Source organism: Bemisia tabaci, chromosome 5, assembly GCF_918797505.1.
Source record: "Bemisia tabaci chromosome 5, PGI_BMITA_v3".
Taxonomy (NCBI): domain Eukaryota; kingdom Metazoa; phylum Arthropoda; class Insecta; order Hemiptera; family Aleyrodidae; genus Bemisia; species Bemisia tabaci.
In genome coordinates, this window is record NC_092797.1 from 19,953,289 (window position 1) to 19,974,157 (window position 20,869).

General features: G+C 34.7%; 1 protein-coding gene across 6 annotated transcripts; it reads right to left on the reverse strand.

The window, feature by feature from the left end:
* Positions 1-3,584: 3,584 nt before the first annotated feature.
* LOC109031683 (palmitoyltransferase ZDHHC15B) lies at positions 3,585-20,842 on the reverse strand. Of its 6 annotated transcripts, none has more exons than XR_011899875.1 (10): positions 20,506-20,840; positions 19,811-19,932; positions 17,920-18,040; positions 17,105-17,334; positions 16,410-16,539; positions 15,596-15,722; positions 10,945-11,031; positions 8,546-8,712; positions 7,219-7,377; positions 3,585-4,972 (listed from the first exon to the last, which is right to left on the reverse strand). XR_011899875.1 is itself a non-coding variant. In XM_019043345.2 (10 exons), exons 1-10 carry the CDS (start codon positions 20,615-20,617, stop codon positions 4,912-4,914), a joined length of 1,194 nt encoding a protein of 397 aa, XP_018898890.1. In that variant the 5' UTR covers positions 20,618-20,842; the 3' UTR covers positions 3,585-4,911. The 6 variants fall into 6 exon arrangements, 5 of the variants coding, with proteins under 5 accessions (XP_018898890.1, XP_018898889.1, XP_018898892.1 ...); XM_019043345.2 differs by having other exon boundaries at positions 7,335-7,377; positions 17,111-17,334; positions 20,506-20,842; XM_019043344.2 differs by having other exon boundaries at positions 7,335-7,377.
* Positions 20,843-20,869: the final 27 nt, after the last annotated feature.

A 20,869-nucleotide genomic window follows, 5' to 3' on the forward strand; every position in this document is an offset into this window, starting at 1 on the left:
TCATAATTTTACAAGAGTTAAAAATTTACAGGGCAGTAAAAAATTAAGTACATATTCTATTTTACAAGCACCGATTTGATTAGACTTTCTCAAATATTTTAAAGTGCTTGTAATAAACTCTATGCAGAAAGAAAAAGCATAAATATTTGTTATAAATTTGTCAGTCTCATTGACATGGTAAATCGAAATGAAAATTAGAAAATTTTCGACTGAGTACATAGTTTTCTTCAATTGAGACCAAGAAATATATATACCAACTCAAATGCGAGGTAGCGATGTCAAACACAAAAACAATGACGGAACTGATAAAATACCTAGGAACAATGAAAATTTGCTTTTGCAATTAAAATTTGAAGAGAATTGGATGGAATTTTTTTTAAGATGAGGGGCCACTCTCAAAAAGTAAAATTTTATGGCCAGAAGTTGGACAGAATTTCTATTATACACCATGATTCATACATGGTTTTTGAACCAATGACATTAGATTCTTTACAACACTTATTGAATAAGATCCAAAGTTACAAGTTACTAGATTTTTTCTCTCTCTGTGATGTACAGCTATTCTATAACTGAGTAAGGGCTCTGACACTATTTTTTGTGCTCAACATTATTAAGCTATAAATATTAGAAAGAGACTTAAAACTTCTTAATATCTGGAAAGACGTACAAACCCTTGAATTCAGAGAAACCGTTTGTTGACAGGTCTAACCAGTCGAATTAGAGTAATGCATACAACCAAACCATGCTTTAATCTGTATTCTAGCAAAAAAACCAAGTTTGACAAGATACGGGTAGTACCTCTGAAAATAAGATAACAATCGAAGTCAAATCTAGGTTTGACTAGGGTAACCTATGATAAGAAAAGGGTACTTGTACCACGGAAAATGGAGCATCCAGTTAGGGCATTTTGGTTCTAACACTTAAGTGTCCTAATCGTTAAATTCACAAACTTTCGGCACGATAGATTTATGGGTTGCTGAGAAATACATGCTCTTCATACAGACGTGTTCTTGAGTTCCTTAGAATGGTCTATATGACTTACAAGACCGATAGGCGAGAACCCACTTTTATCCTGTGTTACCCTGGGTCAGATAGTTGACTGACATTTTTTCTCTTGCGTAGATGGGTCAAAAGTTTAATGGAACATAGATAAAAGGTTGCACAGTTGATAGGTAGGACATAATTTTGAGTACATACATTAATTTTCATAATTTCTTCAATGTTCAGTCTGATTAGAGCACAGTGGCTATTTTGAATGAGATTTGTTGAAAACGGTCAGGTTTTTTGGAGCTTCAAGGTTTGACCCCGACATAAAAATTTTTTTCATGAGAACTTATGAGATTTAATCTATTATTTGCCAAAAAAATAAATCTAATTTACAGAATAAATAACGCACAGACAACAAATTTTCACTCCAGGGCCAGAACTGATATTCAACTGCGATGAGAGAGGAAAAAAAGAAAATTTTACCCAATGAAATTAAAGAATCTGTAGAAAAAGTTGAATCTGAAGTTAGCAAAGAGATAGTTTCAAAACTGATTAATGAGTGAAAAGCTTTCAGTCAATTTCTAATCTGCTCATAGGGGCTCATAACTTAAACCTATTTAAAACAACAGAAATAAAATAAATCTAAACTGGACTAGAGGATAGGAGCAGGAGGCGTTAGCAGATTGAAGAAATGCATATTTTGAGAAAAATCCTACTGATTTCAACTCTTTAAATGCCATTGCTTGAAACGCTGCAACCATGAAAGCGTAACTCCCTCAAATCGATGTTTTAGAATAAATGCTAAGCTAACAATTCCATACGCCTTGTTCCAAAATGTTATGTTAGTGAAGTAAACGGAAGTCTATGCAGAGTTATAACTACGCCTGGAAAGTGATTGGCTCTGGAGAAGTTGTTTAATTCAGTCAGACGCTTTGGGAAAAAAAGTAAAATAATGAGTACAAATACTTAAATCTTTGAAAAAAGAAAACCTCTACCTGTATGCACTGGATATGGCATTTTTAACTATGCCTATGCAGTGTCTAAGGAGTATTGACCCAAACAAAGCAAAGCATTCTGCACAGTATGAGGATCCAGTGGACCCTCCTACTGGCTCCTCAAGATCCACACCTTCGGAAAATTGTTGCTTTTCATTATAATGAAGTGATTTATTAATTCCTGTAAGTATGGAGATGGGTGTGACTGGGATGCACAGTTTTACCAAAGCAGGCAAAACAGTAAAAAATAATCAAAAAATCTCTCACACTTTTGTCTTGAGAAAAAAGAACATCTAGGATGTCGCAACGTTTGGACTACCTTTCGCAATAAGGAGCCACGGTCCTTAGCTCCTTACAGAACCAATATATGCGACATAGGTTCCTTCCTGCAGATAGGTGCTCCTATGGTAGAGTCTTAAATTCCTTGTGGCAAGATGAAGTCCATTTGAGAAAAATCATTTCAGCCCATTTCCGTTGCAGATCAGACAGGCCAACTTGGACGGATCTCAAACTGTTGGATGGGATTATCGAAGTACCAAACGGCAATTGACCTAAATTTTGCAATAAGGCACTAAAATCTGGTTCATCTGTAAAAACGTTTATTTGCTAATAGAAACTCATAGTGCATACGTTGTTTCTAAACTGAGCCAGATATTGTGGTTTTTAATTGCAAAATGTAGTTCAATTGTACAGTACTGTGTGGTGCTCCGTTAATCCGGTTGACCTATCTCCAGAAATCTTTGTCAGTCTAGAGACAGAATTAACGATTTATTAAGCCGAGGATCGGTACGATTTCGGCTCATTGTTAGGACCAAAAGTAAATCATGAAAATTTCAAATTTCATTGAGCCCTGATACTTCGATGAAGCGCAGAACACACCTGACAACTTCGCTTGACCGATCAGCAACAGAAACTCGCTACTTGATACTTCCCACTCTTTCCTTTAAAATTCAAGAAAATGTTTAGGAAGAAGCATCGAGAGCTTGCACATGACAAACAAAAAATTAAATTTACTTGGATGGAGTGAAATTTTGATGACAGAGTATAAAATTAAAAATGCAATTTACGAAGATGCGAAGAGGAAAAAGAGATCAAACAAAGGCATTAGATGAGAAGTCTTACAGAAACTGTCATTTCAAGTGCTTATTCAAGGAAATAAATCGAATTCAGTAAATTGGGGAGTGAATTTTTGACGAAATTCGATGCAACGAATCTGATTGAGGAGAAAGTATTAATACCCGCTTGAACAAAAGAAGAAAAGGATCAGTCCCTGATTTTTTCTTTGATTCCAAGTTCAGAAATTACAATCCGCAGAAATTTGAAAGTACTAATGATATGATATGAAAATAGGAGGTTTATCACAAGATTACAGTTATTTGTGTAAAAATGGTGAATCAGAAGTTAAATGGACAGAAAAAAGAAAATTCTGAGAAATTCGTCCAAATTTTTTTTAAATTTAGTGCAAAGAAATACAACTAAATAGGTGAAAGCAGGCAATGGACCGCTATACATAGTGTGAATTTAAGCATTGTGATAAGTGCATGCCCTTTTCTCATGAAATTTCACATAGAACACAATTGAATCAGTGAGAACGAAAACACACCAACTTGGTAACTCGAAAATGCTCAATTGCCATTAAACACAGTTAATTTACATGAAGGTCATTGAAGTTAGCGCATCTGTTCCAACTTTTACCTTTAAAAGGTCAATAAGTGTATGTCTTTTGGCAGCAAAAATCTTTTTCTTAAACTAACTTCTTCATCTACTCTGCAGTTTTGTATGTGTCTTGATTATTTTCATTTTTCCAAGTTGGTGTGTTTTCGTTCTCACTGATTCAATTTATGCCACGAAAATTATTGAATATTACTCCTTACTAAGATTTTACCGTTTTTTGATGCATAGATCCGAACTTCCTGCTAATGAAAAAACCGTTCTCTACTTGAGTTGAATTACACATAAAACAGACTTTATCTTGCATTTAGGACAACAATTTCTGGCTCATCCGTAAAAACGCTTATGTGCATGAGGTAACTGAAAACGGTACGTACGTTGTTTCTAAATTGAGCCAGAAATTGTAGTTCCAAATTGCAAAATGTGGTCAAAATGTTACCATGTTAGCTCTACAGTATGAAAATATGACAACCTTAACCTCGACCCTTCGGCTCAGCTGTTGCAGGAAATTCAAATTTCTCATAAACAGTGCCAAAAGGTTGATATTTTGTTAAAATTTTTAATATCTTGGTTAGGAGTTACTTTCAGTAATTTCCATTGCAAGCATCTTGTTCCACATACTTTTGTTGAAGAGGAAACATATATTAGAATCCTTAAATTCGTACTTTGACTAGTGATCCAGTATCATTTAAACTTCTGGAGTTAGAATCTTTTTCTATGGGGTGGATTTACATCCTACCAGGGAATTTATTTTAATTCGAAAGTGTCTACAATTGCTTAAGTTTTAAATTTGACTTCATAATAATTGACAACTTCTCCGGGGAGAAGTTCCGGTTTTTTTCCTTCTGATTTAGTGATGATCCACTATCTTGAAAAGAAAATTGCCAAAGAATTAAAGAGCACTATCACATATTGCGGGTATCCCATATCGGCACCTGCAGTAATTGTAAGTTACAAAATGCGATAAAAAACGTAAATCTAAAAACAATATAAACAATGAATAAATCACAATAATGGGTGACATACCTGGAGGTAAGTCTCTCGAAATAGCAGGTTCCTATTTGCTGCTAGGTCGTTTGATAAAAGGGAAACTCTTACTTTTATAAATTCATAGTGATCATTAGTTGCCGCGAAGCTTGAAATAAGTTTGAGAAAGAATTTTTAAGTTCTTTTAAAAGACAAGGATGGAAAATGAAGACTAGTGGATATTTACGAATTTCACTAAAGCTGATGTTTTTGTTGCTTGAATATATGAATCCTATACTACGAATGTCTGCTGGCGATCTAAATTTGAACCTGTATTGAGACCATTTTCCTCACTGAAACAAAAACATAAGTCAATGTCAGTCGAACAAACAGATTGTGTTAAGCTCTTACTGCACAGTACGCAGAGAGAGAGGGACAAGTATAAAATTCAGAAAACTAATGACATTATAGAGTGACCAAAATGGTCTTTTAGCCATATTATTTTACGAACGGCTTCAAGATTTGATCAATGTCAGTGGCTCATTATCGCATAATTACTGAAAAATATTGGAATGTAGACGAGAGCTTCCGTACACTTACAAGCTGATCAGCTGGTTCAAAATACAGACACTGTTCCATTGCAAATTACTCAACGTCTTCTTTGTTTCCAACCAATGATTCTTGCTCTAAGAGGATTGAAAGCATTGAGATAATTTAAAATTAAACTGCTTCGTGTGTTATTTTGAAATCACAATTGTTTACTTCAACTATTTTGCTTACATTAGCTAGTCACCTCAGCACTTCTCTTTGCTTAAAAAAATTATATTAAAAAAATTAGTAATTGCCGAAAAATAAGGTCAATTTAATTCCACTAAGAGTACTCCTCAGCTCCAACTTGATGGGTCAGTTGCACTGGTCACAAAATTGTGTTTTGACCGTTTGAGCTTGAAGATTAGCAAAAAATAATAAGATCTGTACAAACCCCTAGTTTTTGAGTCCAATTTTAATGGAGATATTGCCCTTCGAAGAAAACCATGTATTACGTCATCCATAGCGTACATAACCCTGGTTTCTTCGACCTTGGGTTGATTAATTAATGACACATACATCTGTACTGGTTGCTGAACTTATAAATATGGATGAAACCAAGTTGAAAGAAACCATGGAATGCAGTACCGTGATGGATGACGTCATACACTGTATTTTGAAGGGCGATATCTCTGATAATATTGGACACGGAAACTTGATGTTTGCACAGATATTATTACTTTTTACTGATTTATAATCTGAGATTATCAAAACACTGTTCTGTGACTCATTCAACCGCAACTGACTCATTATACAAATTTCATTTGGGGTATAACCTGTAAAGGTACATACAATTACAGCTAGTCTTCGTTCGGCAACAAAAAATAAAAAAGAGAGAGTATGAATAGAGTAAGTTCAATAGAAGTAAACCCTAGAAGAAAAACATACATCAAAATTTGAAACGTGAATTATCATCATCACATGCAGCAACAGAACTGCTTGTAATCTGAATGTTACTTTCTTTTTGTTATGGCAAGGTACATACTGCAATCCTTTTAAAACATGTTTAGGCGGAAATCTTTGAAAAAGAGTAAGAAGGAACTAATAGTGCTGAGGTAAAGCAGTGCAACTTGAAAACCATTACATGGAGAAAAAGACAGTGCATTATTAAATTTGCATGCACGACAGAAAAAAAAAAACAGAAAAAAATACTCTGTATTGGTAAGGGGCTGTTGATAGAACACATAATGCTCTATGGCAAAGGGGAGAAGAGAGCGTTTTGCCATTTTGTTCTTAAATGTTAAAAGGAACATTTTTAGGACTAGGACCTTCAATTTAGGCTGAATAAAATAAGGATGTGGTAACAATTTGACACATGCATGATTAAATTATACATACACAAGTATCTTAGGGGGGAAAACACATAGTATAGCAGACTTATGAAAATTCAGAGGTAATAATAGGACAGGGTGGGATGTCTAAAATTGAAACATTCGCATCACATATTGCAACATTATAGGTATCCTCTTATGTTCTATTTTTTTAAAAAGAAAACCGATCAACAGTTTCTTTTGAAATTCTTGGTGAGTTATCTTTACTCACTCTGAATACATCTCATGAAAATGCAGGGAAAAATTTTGATTCGTTTTCCTCAAAGAAAATAAAACATAATTAGAATTTTAAACATTGCAACTGAAATACGTACACATTATTCGCATTTAGACATCGATATGCGCAATTATAAATAGTTAAAAATAGCTTGAAAAAAACAGAAAAAGTAGCACAGTTAATTACTGTAAAATTGAAGAAAAGAAAAAAAATCAATCAATAACCCATAAAAAAAGAAAACCTAATAAAAAAAATGAAAGCAGGTTTTTACCTACAAAACACAAGTATTCAAAAAAAAAATTAACTCATACAAATGCTTAGCCATCAATCCTGGGATAAGTATGTGCCACGTGCAAGAAAAGGTAAGAATATAAAAGTCCTTTTAGAGAGGAGAGGGATGTTTCAAGATTTCCCCCACAGAGAAAGTGGTGGTCAGGAAAATAAAGAAAAAGAACACACTCACCAAAAGAGCAAGACAGGCAAGATGCAAAGAGGTAACATACAAAGTTAGGTGAAAAGAGGGGAAAACGTGAGGAAGGCATGATACTTTCACTTGCAGATGATAAAATGTATTTTTACCATTGATCAGACGACCTTGTTGAATCATAAGATGAGGAATTATCTAGAAGTAAAGAGAAAAAATTAGGAAGAACTAGAAAAGGTAGTAATTAAAGGTAAGATTTAATTTGTGAGTAAAATTTCCCATTTCACTACTTTCTTTGGAACAATCTCAGACACAATGGAGGAAAAATTAATTCAACATTGAGGGCAACCATGATCCATTTAGGTTTCGAGGGAGGAGGAGAATGTAAGTAAATTCCCGCTAAATCAAGTTCTCGGTATAAAAATTTATGATACCCACTACATATTTCATACAAGGGTGATTTCGACCATAATTGGAATTTGGAAATTTTTTTCAAAATATTCTAGGATTTCAGAGAAAATACTTTTCAGAAGAAAAATTGTCCTAATATTGAACATGCAGGAGTCTTGAGACCAAGCCAAGTAATAATGAATTCTGAGCTTACTGATTCTGACTTGGGACTAACACAAGTTTTGGAAACACTTTTGGATGAAGCCATAGGACAAAATCTATCAATTTCAATTCAAGAACGTTGATGACATTAGAATTGTTCTGATTTTGACTTCTCATTCACTTGGATTGAAGTATTTTCATGGGAAATGAAATGGGAAATTTTGCTCACCTCAAACTCTTGAGACAAAAAAATATAATCTTGTTTTAGCTGGAATTAAAGCTCATTCGTAGGATTTCAAAGAAAAAATTGGAGTTTATGCCACGACAAAAAATTTGATTAAGCCAATAAATAAGTCGAGAAAAGTTCCATGTAGATAATAGCTTATTTTTTTCATTAGTTCTAGCACTAAAAAAATAAAAAATGATCTCTAATTCTTCATAGAGAGGACCAGCTTGCTTGCAAACTTGCAAACTTGCTTGTTCGCTGATTTTCAGTGACAATATTCTCGTTCGTGAGCTCAATTTTTGTGTTGCAACAGATTTTATTATGAAGTTAAGAAAGAAATTATCACTGTCATATAGTTAAGAAAACTGATAATGTTCAGAATTACTTTTTAACGGTAGTATTGTATTTGCTGGCGAATAGTTTACTTGATACTTAAGTACAAATAGACGAAAAAATTACGAAGAAAATCTTGAGTCATCCGCATATTATACTCAACGCCTTTTTTTAAAAAAAATTTACTTCATCTTTACAAAAAGCTCTTGAGGAATGCAACTTTACTGCAAAGAGAATTTAGAATTGAAGTCTAACCTAAATTAGTAGGTGCTAAGGCTCTTTTGGCAGTCCTAGGGGATAATGGAGGAACATAGGGTGCGAATCTGAAATCGTCGTTGTCATCCGTCCAATTATCGGAACCTAAGAGATGATCAGAGGCTGGATCCAATGTTCGCTGCGGGTATTCCACACCATCACCAATACTAATCAACAATATCATCACCATAAGTGAGAACATAGGTTAAAGGGTTAGCTAACCTCTAGACAAATGGTATACAATCAGTGCAAAGCAATGTAAAATCCTCAATTCAGATAGATAAGTATCATCTAATTTGCTTGGCTGTGTCTTCCTGCGTATTTAAGTTGTTCTTATAATCTAATTGCAGAATAATCCGATTATTCCTCAAAAATTTAATTGAGTTTAAATGTAAGCTGACAATGGCTAAATCCAACTTATAAATTTGAGGTCCTTTCAAACTTTAAAATCTTAAACGATTTTTTCTGAGTCAGATTTTTAATACAACGATAATAAAAATTATACTGACTAAGGGGCCACGCCTCTTCACCACTGTGCAGTCCAATCCCTAAAGCGCTTTGTGCCTCAGGCGTTGAGTGTTGTGGTGCGAGTTGCTCTTATGATTTTATATTTTAGAGTATGATTTAATAGACACTTTTATTCTTGAGAGAAATTCTTTAAGAGTCAAAAATTGAGTTGAGAGTCAGTAACTGTATTAAACACAACGTGCACTAATTTTAAGTGACCTTAAATTGCTTTAATTAGAATAGATTTTTATCTTTTTATAGATTAATTATGTAATTTGCAATTATTCATTGTAGGTACTCTTAGACTGATTCAAAACTAAAAAAGAATTAACTGCACTAATTAGAAGAAAAAAATTCCTTTGCTGGTTGAGAGAAAAAATTCAAACTAATAATTTAGTTTTACAATACGCACACTACTCAAAATAAAAACTTAACATGGATCTGTAAGCACAAAATATACTCATATTTAAGCATAGTGACTCAGATTTCATTAGGTCATGTTGGTGCTTAAGTTTCTGAGTAATGATATTTTTGTCTCATATCAGATGGTATTATCAGTTTAGCTTCAAAGAAATTCACAAAGAACCAACAAAAACAAAACAAAAATTATTTTAGAACTGGGCAAAATAATATCCAGAAGAGATTTAAGTGTTTGTCAAGAACAAATAACAGATTTGTCTAGAATCAGCTTAACCACATCAGATGTTGACTAATTGTCTCTGATGGTTTATTTTTCAAACAGAAAACTAAGCAACATTGAACCTTTAAATTTTCCAAAGTATTTTCTTTATAATCAAGAGTAAATTTACAGGAAGTTCAAAGGCGCTCAGTAGTTTAGTTCTCTGTTGAAGAAATAATGCATGAAAGAAAATAAGGAAACGTGAAATGCCGTTAGACTGATCATGGTTAACAAATTGTTTCCTTAAATTTTAGTAAGTTTTGCGCGAGTTCAACGCAGCTTCCCCCTCAAATTTGATTGAGAGGGATCAAAGAAATGATGTTTTAAAGATAAATGAACAGACACATACAACAGCTATCCACATTCACGGCAAAAAGAAAAGAAGAAGGACTCTAATAATAAGCAGCATGCACATGCCTGAGGTGAAGACAGCATACTTGTAGCATCCAAAGCAAGCAAATGGAAATAAACATGGAGAAGAGTCAAAGCCATAAATACTATATTTTAAAGGAATTGCAGCATTGATGATTACAGAAGAGGAGAATAGAATGAACAATACTTTAGGAACAGAGAATCATGTCCTGGCAGATTCAGTTGATTCCCATTAGAATTTTCTTGATCTCAAAATATGGTATTTTATTGCACTAGGTTTTATCAGGCACATGAAATCCTTCTGGTATTTTCATTGCATAGCTGAAATCTTTCAAGACATTGGATACCACGCATCTCAAAATTAACTGGAAGATTCCTGTGCCTTTTAGACCTTCAATTCTACATTATACTTTTATTTCAGCTTCTGTTCTTCCCTGAAACTAGGTGTCCCTCCTCATTCGAGGAAACCTAATTTGGACTGGCCAAGGTTCTCTTGTAACCCACTAGCTTCTGAAGGAGAGTGAAGCTAATATTATTTGATAAAGGAAGAGAAGTCACCCTCCAAATTTGAAAATTTTTGGTTGAAAGTTGTGGACAAATGAGAATTTAGGGTTCAAAATTTTGAAAAAAAATCCTGTGAAACGACCCAGGAGTAAACTGTTTGAGTAAGTCGTCATCTTTTGGCAGAGAAATAATCGATAGTGAGAGAAAAATGTCACGATTGAATCCAGTAGATCTAAATACTAGACTTTCAAAAATAATGGCTGCAAAGGGGCTTTATTAAAAACCCATGTTTGTTGAATTCAGTGATTAAAATTGAAAATAATGAAAAAAGGCTGACCTGTTAATGGTCCGTCCCATTGAGTGATATCTGTTGGAGGAGCTACTGTATCCATAACGCACGGGGAATTCTACGCCATCACCCATACTGCAAAAATGCAGTCATGAAGAGAGGGGGACAAAAAAACCAATTTTAAAACAATGCTATGACTGAGCAGTAGAGTAAATGAATGAAAATAAAAAAATGTCGAAAAAGACAGTTCCTTCAAAAGTTTACAGGATAAAAAAATAAGCCTGGGCTGATTCTGATAATGTTGAATCAGGCACGAAAATGAATGAATCTCCTTTGTTATATGCAAAAGAGAAAACAGGGTTTAACTGGATAAAAAGAGCAAAATGAACAAAATGGGGGCTGATATTAAGACTAAGGAGCAGGGGCTAAGTGAGAGGTAGGAAGGGGGGAAAAGCATGATTTGCGATGATGATTCACATGCTTCTGCAAGGACTGTCCACAAAATCAATTGCATCTAGGACAGAAATTTAGTTTTTAAGTTTGCAAAAGCAAAGTTTAAATCAGTTAAATAAAAAAGGGCCTAATTTGAATAAATAACAAAAAAATTATGGAGGAAAAACGGTTTTTAGGGTCACTTGTATGTTATAACTATAGAAAGTTATGGTCCATTTTCTGGCTAAATTTTTCTCATTTGTAGCTAAACTTAATAGAATTGAACAACTTTCAATTTAATACCTTAAATCAGTGTATCCACTTTTGGTTACTTAGTTCTCTCATTTTAGGATATATAATTGTTCTTTTGTTCACTTTCGTTTATGTCTTTTCTTGGTTTCTTACATTATTAACCTTCATAAAACCAGAAATCATGAAATCAGAGAAAGCAAAATGTACAAAACGCAAAGTGAGAGGAACTTCATAAAAAAGCTGATTGATACAAGCTGCAATTCAAAGCAAGACTGATTCAAAGGTTTAGACTCGAAATGGACTGGTTTCAACTTTACCATGGAAGAGAATAGAAAGAGGCTCTTTGAAACGAGGAACTGCTGAGTTATTATGAACTCTTAGAGGTCAATATCAGCTTTTCACTCACTCGGAATATGAAAATATGAAAATTTATAGGAAGAGTTCAACTGTGAGTTCTAATGAGAGGTAAAAAACCGTAAAAAGGGGAAGGACTGAAACTAGACACGACTAAAAAAGCCCCTCAAATGGAGAAATCCTGAGAATTCTTCACAATTTCACACTTCTATAGTATGCCATTAGGGAAAGTTCTTTGATTGTTCAAATCGGCCCTCCCATTTAGAAACCCTCTATTTTCTCGAAAGTTTCAAACAGATGACCTTTTATTTCATTCTCTGTTTACTAACTGCCGCAATTTTAAGAAAAGTATATAACTTTTACCACAATCTTGCGAGACACATGCAATTTTCACCTCAATGTTGCGGAAAAATGCACAGTTTTTACATTAATGCAAGCCATCTTCCTATTTTTAAAGCTCCCGTACCATTTTTGCACTTGCCTGATTGCGACCAGCAGTCGCAAAGTTGAGAAGTTTTTGCACCCCTCTTGGCCTTAAACCTCACTATGTATTTTTACCGAAGTTATTGCTCTTTAAATTTGTAGGTGCCTCTTTCAAGAAAGCAGCATATGAAGTCATTAATGCAAAAACGGAAAGTCCTTTGATTCTCTCTCTCTGCTCCTAAATGAGGAACGCGCTCACTTGAAAAGTATTTTTCCTGTCTCCTAGTCCTAAACAAGGGAAAATCTGTTGAAACTCCTAAACAGGCCGCAGTTTTTTGACACCCTTTTGCGCTTGAAAACATGGAAATTTTGATGAGTAGGATAGAACATGATCAAAAGTATTATAAGAGGTGTGATGCAGATATTGATTGCTATGGTGCAATGATAAACATTTTAAAAGCATGAAGAGGAATAAAACAAACGGACAGATCATTCATGATTATTGTGCACGAGTATCTCAATAATTCACAAACAGTCACACCAAATGCAAAACCACGTGAACATGATGAAGATCACCCTTCTTAATCTTTAAATTTCAGGGGAACAAAGTTAAAGGAGAACAAAATTACCAGCTCAAAAAAGAGGGTACTTTGGTATGATTTTTTTACCTCAAAGAGGATTATTCAAAATCGGCGATTTTACCCTACGCTTGGATTTTGCCCGGAGTTGGATATGTTGTTCCCTATCACAAGACACGCCTTTTTCCGGCATTGGCAAGTTCACCCGAAATTTTTCCCGCGCGCTACAGCGTTGCCAAGTTGAAAACGGGCAAATTCCGTAAGTGGCATTAAAATTGAGCTATGAAGTTGCAGTTTTAACGAAAATTCTCTAAAAATTGCGCACTTTTAGGAAAAGACCATGTTTTTGATGTCGCATTAATTTTAACATGCATTGTTGCCAATTTTTCGATTTTTAAATTCGACAAATTTTACAAATCCGCGAATACCCAAAAAGGCTATCTTCAAATTTGAATAAAAAGTTGTCTAATCGATAGTTCGTTTGATTCCGCATCCATCGATATATTATAGCTTGCTGGGAAACTTTTGGTTTGCGAGATATCATCATTTTTGTAAACAACTTTATGGAGCGACGACGCTTTTTGAGTCCGGGCAGATAGAAATTTTAGCCTCCAAAAACACCGGGTAGCATTAATTCCATGGTTTCCTATACAATTTTTGGCGCTGAATCCGAATTTGACCATTTCATAAAAAAATTGTCACCAAGATGTTGCCAAATTTCGCAAAAATGGCTTAAAATAGGCCTTTTTGGCGGATTATGGCCAGTGACTTGCCAGGAGTTGATCAGACGACAAAATTGGTTATTTCCACAGTTAAAACTCGTTAAACTTTCTACAAGCTGAGTCAAATTCTTTCTGCTCACGGCAAAATTAAACGCGTGACCAGCAGCAAACTGAAAGAAAGACACCAAAATTGGCGCTTCTTGCGGTTTTGCTCCGCGACGCCTAACCGCCATAGTTCCTTGTCCTCTCACAGGTCCTCAGTAATTTGGAGCGCCCTGTTTGTTCCTTTTTAAGACACTTATTGCCCTTTCCTGGGCGTCTTCTTCACTTTAGTATTGTTACTTTTTTCTATTAAACTCCATTTTCTCAGAATTATAAAATAAAATTGTATACTGAATATAGGACGATGAATAATAATGGTCAAATACCGCCAAAATTCGATGATTGTACGTAATTTTGGCAATATTGCAATGCGTCTTGTTTTGTTTTAATGAAGTCAGTCTGAGGAGTACATTTTATTCATTACTTTTTAGCAGAAAGTTTTCCATGATTGTTTCAAAATGTTGTTTATTGGCACGATTCGATAAAACTCACTATTTTATGAATTTTTCCTCTCCGAACTTTTTTTTTTTATTTTATTTTATTACATATCGACTTCTTTATACAGAAATATGATACATTGTTATAGCACCTCTCCGAACTAAATACCCTAGTAATTAGTATATATCTAAGTTGATATTAAAATATTCTACAAAATGGTATTATTTTGCACGAGAGATACATTTAAATAATTTAAAAATAAGAAGTCAACAAAGAATACAGCACAAATATCGAAAAACCAGCGAAAATTCGAGTATTTTGTTTAAGCTTGGCAACACCGGAATAAGATCGATTTTATTTTACTGTTCATTTATATTAAATTCTGCTCATGTTGTTCATTAGTTTAGTCAAGAATCATTCTCTTAATTGGAAAACAAGAAACTTAGGACAAAAACCGCAAAAAGCGCCAATTTTGGTGTCTTTCTTTCAGTTTGCTGCTGGTCACGCGTTTAATTTTGCCGTGAGCAGAAAGAATTTGACTCAGCTTGTAGAAAGTTTAACGAGTTTTAACTGTGGAAATAACCAATTTTGTCGTCTGATCAACTCCTGGCAAGTCACTGGCCATAATCCGCCAAAAAGGCCTATTTTAAGCCATTTTTGCGAAATTTGGCAACATCTTGGTGACAATTTTTTTATGAAATGGTCAAATTCGGATTCAGCGCCAAAAATTGTATAGGAAACCATGGAATTAATGCTACCCGGTGTTTTTGGAGGCTAAAATTTCTATCTGCCCGGACTCAAAAAGCGTCGTCGCTCCATAAAGTTGTTTACAAAAATGATGATATCTCGCAAACCAAAAGTTTCCCAGCGAGCTATAATATATCGATGGATGCGGAATCAAACGAACTATCGATTAGACAACTTTTTATTCAAATTTGAAGATAGCCTTTTTGGGTATTCGCGGATTTGTAAAATTTGTCGAATTTAAAAATCGAAAAATTGGCAACAATGCATGTTAAAATTAATGCGACATCAAAAACATGGTCTTTTCCTAAAAGTGCGCAATTTTTAGAGAATTTTCGTTAAAACCGCAACTTCATAGCTCAATTTTAATGCCACTTACGGAATTTGCCCGTTTTCAACTTGGCAACGCTGTAGCGCGCGGGAAAAATTTCGGGTGAACTTGCCAATGCCGGAAAAAGGCGTGTCTTGTGATAGGGAACAACATATCCAACTCCGGGCAAAATCCAAGCGTAGGGTAAAATCGCCGATTTTGAATAACCCTCTTGGTAAAACTCAATGGTATGTAATCTCTGACCTCACTGCAATTTCACAAGGACAATATTGGACAACTGTTCAAATACAAAAAAAATGAATTTTCTCCTTTTCCGAACTCACCTGGTGAACACTGGAACAAACCAAAGAAGAACATCATCACCAAAAACCTCAGTGAAATTTGGGCCACAACCCAGATTGAAGCCATTTTTATCTGGACCTCTGATAAAAACGGGAGCTCTGAAAGCCTCTGGAAAATCAAAAATAAATATGCAGATGAGGCCAAGAAGTTAGTTAAAGCGGGCACACCACACTGATACACTAAATTGTTATTTTCCGGTTGAGTTCAATATTAATACATATCGATGACTTAAGTCGGAAAATGCATATCTAAGACGGCGACATTGTAGGTGTCCACTCATGTTTTATCTTTTTACAGGAAAGCTAACCAACAGTTTTCACTAAAATAGGCTGTGAATTTTCTTCACTCACTCTAAAATAAATAAGACAAAATAGCAAGGAAACATATTGATATTCCTCAAAAAAAGGAATCATAATCGGAGATTTGCAAACGTTGCAATAGTAATGCGTACTTTTGGCATTTAGCCAATGATATCCATGTCACCCCTACAACCCACTCTGATGCCTTGCTGCACCAAAACGTCTCATGTATCTGTCTTCCCAATATTTTGAGGCAACTGATACCTCTAAATCTCTTCTTTGACGCTCTGTCGCTGTTCTTTCATTAGACATCACTGATGAACTCAATTGATTTTCCAGGCTGAGTTCAAAATGCATTTCCATATGACAACAAATAGAAATTATGGTTCCTTAGAGGCTATAAAAATTCTATACTCTAATTTTGGAACAAAAAATGGGAGGAGGAATCAAAAAACGTAAAAATTGAGAGTGAATAAGATAAAAAATAATAGCTTACCTAGAGTTGTTCTATTGTGAGATACAAGATAAAGATGGTATACAAATAGAGAAACTAAACTGAATAAGAACATCGCAGCTACAAAAAATAAGAATAAAACATTGAACCTTTGCACTCTGTCTGGATTTCCCTGAAAGAAAGAAAGAAAAAAGACATTTCACAATTGGTCTAAGGAGTATTATCTAATGACAATAAATTTTATAGTCTATGCTTTGATGCTTAGCTTATAAATAACACACCAAATTTTTTTTTAATAAAATGGCACACTGTATTTTAAAACCACCAGTCTCCAATCATCAAAAATTGTCAGAAAATGCTAGTTCAGGCTGGACTGTCTATGGGACTTCTTGATGTATTGATAGGGGAAACTAAAATCTTGCTATTTCGAACACATCGTGTGTAGAGAATTATGATTTCTGGTTTGAAGGTTACATTGAGACTTACAGGAGAGTGAAACTTCAAACTTATTTTTTTCCATTTCAAAGTTCGTATCACTTTATTCCTCTTGGCTGAACAATGCCCTTAAAGAGTTCTGTTTTGTTTTTTTTTTAAGTATCTTGATTTTCACTGTTGTTCTCCACATAATTATTATGAATTAAGAGATTTTGAAAATGAGCTGAATTGAGACAAGATAGTGGGGTTTAAAAAATTAACAAATAAAATGTATAAATAGTGATATAAAATATAATACGTACGGTTACCTCCCAGAATTCAATAAAGTACTGAAGGGTTGACATAACGATGAATAAGCAGTATAGTAAGGCATAGCCTAAGAAAAGTATAAAATATTTGTAATTGGAAAATGAGACACAATTGTTGACCCATGGACAATGGTGATCCATCTTCAGGACGCAAGTTCCACAGACGCTACAGTGATGAGATCTATCAGGTTTAATGTGACTGCAAATGTGACAGTAACGGAATCCTGAAATGAAACAATTAAAAAAGATATCTCATGATTCATTCTGGTCATAGTGATTTGATTGTGATTACAAGGGCATTTTTATTTTAAGACTTGATTCAAAAGTGAAGGTAAAAAATAAAATATCAGACATTGTTAAAAAAAATTGTTACTTTGTCAATAACATAAAAAATTACAATACTTAATAGAAAAAGTTTTTTGCATAAAATTCCCTTGCTGGTCTCTGATTTTCCTGAACTGACAAAATTCCTTCACTATTCCTCATTTTCCAGACCTGTAGGCACTCTGACTGAGCGCATACTAGGCATGACTTTGATTTAAGTTTCCTCCTAAAAATGACAATGTGCATGCATTGGAATGATAATTCATTATCTATTTTCTCTTGCATGGGCATTTTTGGCAAAACAATTAGTAATAAAGAGGTAAAAAATAATAAGGTAGCAATATTTCATATTGATCTTCAGAATATTGAGCCACGTGGCTCGGCTGTTAAACTTTCACGAATATATAACAGCAGATTTGGGAACTTTCCATACATAAAAGAAGTCCCTCAAATGATGAATGAAATGATATATTGGACATTCTCACCTCCAGAGGCGGTTCTTGTGGCTAGAGGGAGGGATTGAGTTACTTCCTCTATTATTTGCTTTTGCGCACCTTCATTTTCCGCTCTGTTAAATCTGTCTTGATCCTCAGCTGATAAAACAAACTGAAATACATAACAAAAACCTGTAGCTTCAGATAATTGAAATGAAAGTCCATAAGAATAAAAGGGCTCCTATTGACCGAGAGCCAAAAAATTAATCTGGTATAGTTGTTACAGATTGATGCTTAAGATTTGTCCTTCGCCAAAGTTCTGCCTTCCCTCAGCAACTTAAAATTATCAGGTAGCGGGGCACCTAAAAAATTGAGGCACCCCATCGACTTTTTCAAACTTGCGATCGTGAAGCAATGATAACGCTCTCAATTCACCGTTTGCAGCGCATGCCTTTTATGCTGTATGCAGCACATCAAAAAGTTATTTGTCTCCTGAAAAATTAAAGTAGCCCCTAAAATCTGGGCTTTCTGGACCGTTTGGCTATTAAATTTTTGGAGGAGGACAGAGTCTTTGATACATTTTGGAGCTGGATTAGATTTTTTTCCTTTCCAGATGTTACTTTCTTCTTTTAAACTAGGAATGTTAAACAAAGTACAAATAAATTTACTCTAGAACAACTTGAAAAAAGAGAAACTAGAAAGAAATTTCATGGTTAAGAGTCGAGACGTCAACCATGAAATTATGAATAATTTGATTCTTAAATGAAAATGCTATATATACTCATTACACCAAGCATACATTGATCACCTGTCATTTGTAGAACTGAAAAATCCTATAAAAATTCACAAATGATGCTGAAAATTTACTGACGGATGAACCATTTAGGTAGGGTAGGATGGGGTCAGTCCGCCACTTTTTTGCCCCAAGATTTTTCCTGGGTTCCCTAATTGATGGATGAACTTGTTTGAATGCTAGGAGTGATCTTTGGACCTTTGACTATGCACAAAAAAAAATTGGATACTTTAGGTGCATTTTCCCCCCCTTTTTTGAACCTTTTTTTTTAAAAAAAGAAAGTGGCGGAGTGACCCCACGAGTAGGGTCAGTCCGCCACATTCTTAGGGTCAGTCCGCCAGTGCTGGGGTCAATACGTCAGTAGCAAATGAAGACATGAAAAGTGCTGGAAAAAACAATTTAATTAAGAAAAATGAAGGAAAACAAACATATCTGAACTCAGAACTTCAGTCAGTACAAAAAAGTCTGTAACTATAAGAACGAAAAGTTAATTTTAAAGGTCTAATAAATTTCAAAATTTGATTTTTTTTTTTTTTTCAAAAAAAAGTTAAAATATTAATAAAAAGTCGGTGGTTTTGAAATTGAACTACATACATATAAAGGACTAGCCAGTGTAGCAGCACCTAAACCTAAAAAGGGGTCACTTAGCCAGTAGCAGAATGACCCTCGGCGTCACTGGCGGAATGACCCCATCCCGGCTTCGCTGCACAAAATTGTTACCTGACATGACAGAAGTAAAGATATTTCAAAGATCAAAAACGGAATCAATAGCCCTGAGTGAGTAGTTTACGATGATGTACTTACCAAATTTCGATCACCAAACCACCAAAGTCCAGACGAAAAGTTCCAAAAAAGAAAAAAGTTACGATCGGGAGCAATTTTAACACTTGCGCCTGTAGGTTAGTTGTAAATAAATGAATCATGCATTGAACAACATATAGTAGACGAGCACTTCCAACTGCTTACTCCCATGCTTTGAATTTCCCAATTCGACCACCGCTAGGGGCGCTACGGTCGACTGGCGGACTGACCCACCCTGGCGGACTGACCCCATCCTACCCTACATCTATTCTAAATAAAATCATTTACATAGTTCTGAGACTCTTAAAGCAGATGAACAATTTTTCAAGAAATTACAATATTACTTACTTTACGAGGCACAGTGAAGACCGGAGTGCATACAGTTTGCCAATATGCCCATAAGAAAAAAAATAATAGGATATGGTATACCATCAAATCAAAAACTCGCTCAACATTTGACTGCACTGTATCTGCAACACATAAACCAAGGAAATTATAATGCTTCAAAATACATGAGCACTAACTTAAAACCGGTATTATCCTTTAGCATACATTTGATTTTTTTCAGAAATAATAAGAAATGAGATATTCTGATGCTCTCACAAAGTTAAAAGCTTTACGTAACATTTCTGATGGACTAGACAATTCTGGGAGAAAGAAGAAAGCCTTCAATATGTTACTAATTAGAAAAATTGCACAGCTTTGATTTAATTTGTGTGTAATTAGACACTAATTAAGAACTTCAAACTTTTGAAAGATACATTATAGCGTTGAATTCAGTCGACGCAACCATGAGAGCAAGTCGCAATTCCTGTTACGCATCACCCTGTTAAACTTCAATACAAGCATGCACAATCGCAGACACGCATGGCTACAGTCCCATTGATGATAAAACTCACCGCTGCAAGAAACATAATGTGCCAAACCCAAATGCTTGCATACAAGGAGCTCTTAGTATTTTTGCGGATTGATTCTGAGTTTACGGATGCGGATCTGAGTGATGCTCTCAGTTACTTTCACAATCATGAGAGGTGGATACTTACTGAAGCACAATTGGACGACATATGCGAAATAAGACCAGGCGACCACAGATAAAACGAACAGAACAGGGATACATTTGAAAATTCGAATGCAAAAATCACAGGACCCCGCCATCAAAACTTGTGTGAAGCTAAGTTCTTTCTAAGCACATAGGAGTAATTGAATGGATTCAACACTTTTTCGCGTGAATCAATGTATGTGAAACGCTAAAAATTCGTGACATTAAAGTCAGCTAAGGACTTTCAGAGAAATTATGCGCATACTTCATCCATAATCAAGCGTATTGAGATAACTCGGACAAACTTTCATCGAACTTTAAACTTTTTGAGGTTAGGAAAGGGTGGTGCAGACAAGGAACCAATCAGA